At 43.8% G+C, this 6407-nt stretch overlaps 1 protein-coding gene across 2 annotated transcripts in view; it reads right to left on the minus strand.

The window, feature by feature from the left end:
* Ndufaf1 (NADH:ubiquinone oxidoreductase complex assembly factor 1) overlaps positions 1-6407 on the minus strand; it is a 13004-nt gene that overhangs the window by 1714 nt on the left and 4883 nt on the right. For both annotated transcript variants that reach the window (XM_005364280.2, XM_026787869.1), the window contains exons 2-3: positions 4178-4818; positions 537-722 (exon numbers count right to left, since the gene is read on the minus strand). In XM_005364280.2, the coding sequence (XP_005364337.1) occupies positions 537-722; positions 4178-4744 (753 nt within the window). In that variant the 5' untranslated portion in view covers positions 4745-4818. The remainder of the gene's footprint in view (positions 1-536; positions 723-4177; positions 4819-6407) is intronic.

Genomic DNA, 6407 nt, shown 5'->3' on the forward strand with positions numbered 1-6407 from the left:
TAGGTGGTCTTTATGTAGTCCTAGCTGTCCTGGAACTCACTACATAGGCCAGGCTGGCCTCAAAATCATAGACGTCACCTGCCTCTGGATTAAAGGTGTGCGCCACCACCGCCCAGCCTGGCTCATTTTTATTAATGATAAAACAAAACAAAACAAAACAAAAAACCCATTTGTCCTTTAAATCTCTCCCCAGGTCCTCTTACTTCTACTCATTCTGCCTCTATTTTATATAAGAATGATTAGTATAAAAAAAAAAAAGGTTGATTAGTATGGGCTGAAGATAGGACTCAGTGGTTAAGAGCACCAGCTGCTCTTCCAGAGGACCCCACGTTCAATTCTCAGCACCCACATAGCACTTCAAACTTGTAACTCCAGTTTCAGAGGATCAGACACCCTCACACAAATGTACAAGCAGACAAAACACTAATGCTAAAATTAAAATAAATAAAAAAATTTAAAAAATGATTAGCATGACACAATGTAGCCATATTTTCAATAGAACCCCATTTTCCTAACAGTGAAGAATTGAAATTTACCTTGACTTCCTGCCAGTAGGGCCCCCCACGGGTGAACATGAAGTAACTGTACATTTGACTTTTTCTCTGGATAAAGTCTGTGCCTTGCTTGATATTCACCATCCAAGGCCGACCATCCCCACGGACTCGGAGATACAAAGTATTGAACCGGGACCAATCGTAAGACAGCCTCCTCTCGAAAGAACCCTGAAGTACAGAAAGTTAAATTTCTTTAGCACGAGCCATCACCAAGTTAGCAGCATTGTTTATTATTGGGGTGCATATATGGATGCCAGCGGACAACATCTGCTAGTCTTTCCTTTCTCCGTGTGAGTTCCAGAGATTGAACTTGGGTCTTCAGGCTCAGCTGCTGCCAACACCATAGGGCATTCCATGTATATTCTCTACCACAAGGAGTCAAATAAACCAATATTTGAGTGCCAAATACAGACATATGAAAAAAATACTGACATGTTTCTTTTTTTTTTTGGTTTTTCGAGACAGGGTTTCTCTGTGGCTTTGGAGCCTGTCCTGGAACTAGCTCTGTAGACCAGGCTGGTCTCGAACTCAGAGATTCGCCTGCCTCTGCCTCCCGAGTGCTGGGATTAAAGGCGTGCGCCACCATCGCCCGGCCTGACATGTTTCTAAGGCAATGTTCAAGGCATGATTAAACTAGGACAATGCTTCCAGGTGACAGACAGTCATTTGTACTTGCTGAATGGAAATTAATGTACTTTTCCTCCCTGGTTCTAAGGAACAATGGTTTCTAAGTGGCCCATTTTATATTTTATGACAACTGTCTTACTCCACCCAAAATCAAGCTCAAGTTTTAAAAATCAAGAGGCTGGGAAGATGGCTCAGTGCTTGCTGCAAAAGTGTAAGGACCTGAGTTCAGATCTCCAGCACCCACATATAAAACTAGGTGTGGCCGCATCCACCAGCACTCACTGGGAGAGGCCGACCTGAGGGCTCGCTGGCCAGACAGTCTAGACAAAAAAAAAAACCAAACCAAAAAACAGTGAGCTCAAGGTTCAGGGGAGACCTTGTCTCAAAAAAACAAGGCAGACAGTGCTACAGGAAGATACTCTAACTCCTCCACATCCTCTCTCTCTCTCTCTCTCTCTCTCTCTCTCTCTCTCTCTCTCTCTCTCTCTCTCTCCACACACACACACAATAATAATAATAATAGCTAGCATCCACTCAAGTGATTTACATGCATAATTTTCTTTAATCCTCCTCCCAGCCCTATGATATAGATATTATCAGGATGTCTTACTCATTCACAGACAACTGAGTACTCAGGGAATCACTACAAGCACCGCTTAGCCCCAAATCTGTGTTTAGCTGCCTCATTGTCACTCTCTTCAAAAGTGGGACCTTAGGTCTAGGTGTGGTGGCACCTGCCTGTAATCCTACACTACGGATGCTGAGGCAAGAGATTCCTGTAAGACTCTGTCTCTACACAGGGCAGAAAAGGAATTAAGTGTGCATTTCCATAGGCATTTGATTACTTTACAGCACTCTCAAGGACAACTGGGTGTCAAGGTGTGGATGCTCAGACAGGAACTAATTCTCACTCGCTCTGACTAGCTGTAACTCTGAGTGAATCACCACCACCCAAAGCCTCAGCACCTCACAGTAACACTGGGATGATCTCATGTCCCAGGATTGTTTTAAGGGCTAAGTAGAGATGTACACACAGTGCTTAGCACCAGCACTGGACAACACTAACAAACATCAGTGAACCCAGTGCTTAGGGTACCGAGGTAGGCAACATGATGTGAGTTTAAGGCTTAGCCTGAGCTACATAGGGGAATTCTATCTTAAAAACAAACAAAAACGTCATCTACTAGTTTCATTATTTCATAGGGTGGGGAGGGTGTTTGGCCATAGAATTATTTTCTACTCTGACTGACCAAAACTACATACAGTTTTGGGGGGATGGAAGAAACAAATTTGTCATTGATTACATCTAAAAGAACACATCACTTTCTTTTCCCACTATTTTATAGAGAGTCTAATACTATTCCTGCATTTGCTCTTCTTTCTAATGCATAGCATCCAAACATCCAAAGCCTATGGCTCAAGTTAAAGCACAGGCCTGTCCAGGCAGCCCTGAAACAAGCCAGTATATATCCACAGTAGTCAGAGGCTGACAGGGACTGAAACCTAAGACAAAAAAGAAACTGTGTGTTTAAATACTGTGTTCTCAGCAAGCACATTCAATCTCAGGACTTGGGAGGCAGAGGCAGGTGGACCTCTGTTTGTTTGAGACCAGCTTGACCTACAAAGTGAGTTCCAGAACAGCCAGAGCTGTTGCATAGAGAGACCCTGTCTCAAAAAAACTGAAAATTTATAAAAAAAACTAAAACAAACAAACATTGCTCTGTTTGCTGTTGTTTTGTAACATGGAGTACTGACTGGGTAGAGGGCCTGGCACAGGCTGGCAAGCACTCTGCTAGCCCTGCTTTGACTTGGCAGTTCTCTGAGACAGGGCCTCCTATAGCCCACAACTCACTGCATAACTCCAATACTTCTGGCTCCTCCCAAATGCAGTAATTACAAGAACGCACTCCTACACCCAAGGTTTTTCTTTTCTTTTGTTTTTTTTGAAACAGGGTTTCTCTGTAGCCCTTGTCCTAGAACTCACTTTGTAAGCCAGGCTGACCTCAAACTCACAGAGATCCACCTGCCTCTGCCTCCCAAGTTCTGGAATTAAAGGCATGCACAACCACTGCCCAGCTTTACACCCAAGATTTTTTTTTTTTTTTGGTTTTTCGAGACAGGGTTTCTCTGTGGTTTTGGAGCCTGTCCTGGAACTAGCTCTTGTAGACCAGGCTGGTCTCTAACTCACAGAGATCCGCCTGCCTCTACCTCTGCCTCCTGAGTGCTGGCGCCACCACCGCCCGGCTTACACCCAAGATTTTTATTTTGAGATATGGTCTCACTCATTTTCCTTGGCTGGCCCTGAACTTACTCTGTTTAGGAGGTAGAACTGGGAGATCACTTAAGCCCAGGAATTCAAGACTAATTTGGGCAATACAACTACAAAAAATTTTTTGTTATTGTTGTTGTTGTTTTTGATTTTGGAAATAGGGTTTCTCTGTGTAGCTTTCTTATATGTGTGCTGGAGATCCAAACTCAGGTCCTCAAGCTTGCATGGCAGGCACTACACTGACTGAGCCATCTCCCCAGCCCCCAGCATAGTAATGACAAATATTAAGACCTGTACCAGACACAGTGGCACACCCCCTTAATCCTATGATTTAGGTCTAGGCAGGAGCAGCAGGAGCTCAAGGTCATCCTCAGGTACACAATTAGTTCAAGGCCAGCCTGAACTGCAGGAGACCCTGTCTCAAAACCAAAAACAAAGGCCACAAGATGCCCCTACTTCACCCAAGCTGTAGATGTAAATCTTCCCAGACACCTTTCAAAGTCTATTTTCTCAGGATTCCTCAGATACACAGCAATCTTCTCAGACTCAAAACCGTGCCCAGAAACAAGGACTGCCCCGTCTTACACTCAGGCCAAGTAGTTATTTATCCCTATATAGAAGCAAGATGCAGAATATAACAAAACATATGTTCATTTACAGAAAAGCAAGCTGTTATAGTTTATGCTACAACCAAACACTAGAAAACTGACTTCCAGGTCTCGCCTACCCTTCGAACCCTGGATAGCATGGCACAGTAGCCACTCTGGCTACTCTCTCCATCCTGAGGGGCCTCAGAGCTCAGAGTTCCAAAGAGCAGAGCACTCTGGTTGTTCTTGGCCATCTTCAAGAATATCTCACTCCTGCCTCCGATTGTCTTATCAGAAGTCACCATCCACTTCTCCAAATCTTCTTTCTCACGAAACTGCCAGACAACCTGGGCTTGCTCCATTAGGACCTCTTGTAGTGGGCGGCCTTCGGGGCCTATCCAGTGAGCCGCAATTTCATTCTTCAGGCGCCTGAGGTGCTCCACTGCTTCCTCTCTGATTGCTTTATCAAAACTGTGCTCGGATGCCTTGTCAGGGGAAGTGATATCCACAGCAACGTCTTTGTGGTGGTCCTCTTGTAAAACCTCTTCAGACTTCTGCTGGGAGACTCTGTCAGCAGAAGCCACAGGTTTCTGACTGGAAGAAAAGTCTACGGAGAGAATACCCATAAATGGATGCAAGGCAGCCCTTGGCTTCAGGAAGTTTCTATGAATATAAGTACCAGCCAGTAATTTGTGAATGGAAGCCATTGTAAGGCAAAAATCAAAATGTAAAAATTTCCGTGGGCTGAGAAAATGAGCTTCAGCGATTGGCCCAATTCCACCTGTAACAAAAGACACACTGGTCACCAGCAGAGCTACAAATGAATGGATCAGAAGCTCAAACTCAACAGAGACCATGTATTGTGTAATTCATAGGCTCCCCTCCCCCAGTTCATTCAGCAGTAGCTTTTAGAAGCAAAATACTATCCTATGCATTGCAAAAAAAAAAAAAAAAAAAAAAAAAGAGTGTCACTATACTTCAGTATGGAGACACATGCCTGTAACCTTAGCACTTGGGAGAAAAAGGCAGGATGATTAGGAGTTTAAAGTCGATCTCAGGGGCTGGAGAGATGGCTCAGTGGTTAAGAGCATTGCCTGCTCTTCCAAAGGTCCTGAGTTCAATTCCCAGCAACCACATTGTGGCTCACAACCATCTGTAATGAGGTCTGGAGCCCTCTTCTGGCCTGCAGACATACACACAGACAGAATATTGTATACATAACAAATAAATAAATATTTTTAAAAAGTAAAATAAAATAAAGTCGATCTCAGCTGCATGGTGAGTTCAGGGACAGTTGGCTACATGAGACCCCATCGCTAAACAAATAACAACCAACATGACCGAAAGCAAAGCCCCGGCTTCACAGAACTGATGATCAACCCCAAATAACTCAAGCGTGTGCCACAGCTGCCTCAAGAGGTCGTGCCAACTTTAAGGCAGCTTTTTCTTGGGGGTTTAATTTATTATTTTTTTTTCTTCTGGGGTTTTAAAGAAGCAATAGGTCCTAAAAAGTAAATATTCAAGTAATTCAGTCTAGAGCCTGGGCCAAACGATTTGGACCTGAGTGCTACATCTGTAAAAAGAGGGCCTGCGGTGAGCACTGCAGAATCAGAGAGCTGGAGAGGAACCGGGTGCTGCTTACCCACAGGCTGTGAACACTGGAGCATTTAGGCTTCACACTCTAAACCAATGAAGCGGTTTGCCCTCTCAGAAACCAGGTGATCTTCTGAGTCCTCTTTTTCCTCGGGAATTAAGCCCTACCTATCTGAGAGTTTCTTCTGAGGACGAGATGGAACGAGAGCCACAAAGAGGTTCTCTGACTCATGAAGCGTAAGCTTCATGAGATTCCCAAGATCTTCGTGTCTAACAGACTTGAGGCCAAGGCCTGCCCTTGTGTTATTATCTGAGCACCTCAAAAGTATACGTAAGCAGGGTGGTGAAGGGCTGTAATCAAGCATTGGGCAGGTAGAAGCAATAGGATCAGGAAGTCATCTTTGGCTACATAACAAGTTCAAGCCAGGCAATATAATACCATTTTTTTGTTTTTGTTTTTAAATTTATTTATTTATTAAAAATTCCTGTCTCTTCCCTGCCATATAATACCGTTTTGAAGAACCAAAAAACCAAGAAAGAAAAAGAAAGATGGTAGACCTAAATAATACCACCACATTTAAACTTCATTGTTAATACTTAGAGATTTTCTGACACTTATCATCTCATTTAATCCACATAAGACTCACGTGAGACAAGGGCTGGTAAGATGACTCAGTGGACAGAGGTGCTTGTTGGGTAAGCCAGGCACCTTGAGTTAATTCCCAGAACCGACATAAAAGTGGAAGGAGAGAACTAGCGCCACAAAACTGTTCTCTG

This window comes from Microtus ochrogaster (assembly GCF_000317375.1).
Source record: "Microtus ochrogaster isolate Prairie Vole_2 chromosome 14 unlocalized genomic scaffold, MicOch1.0 chr14_random_1, whole genome shotgun sequence".
NCBI lineage: Eukaryota > Metazoa > Chordata > Mammalia > Rodentia > Cricetidae > Microtus > Microtus ochrogaster.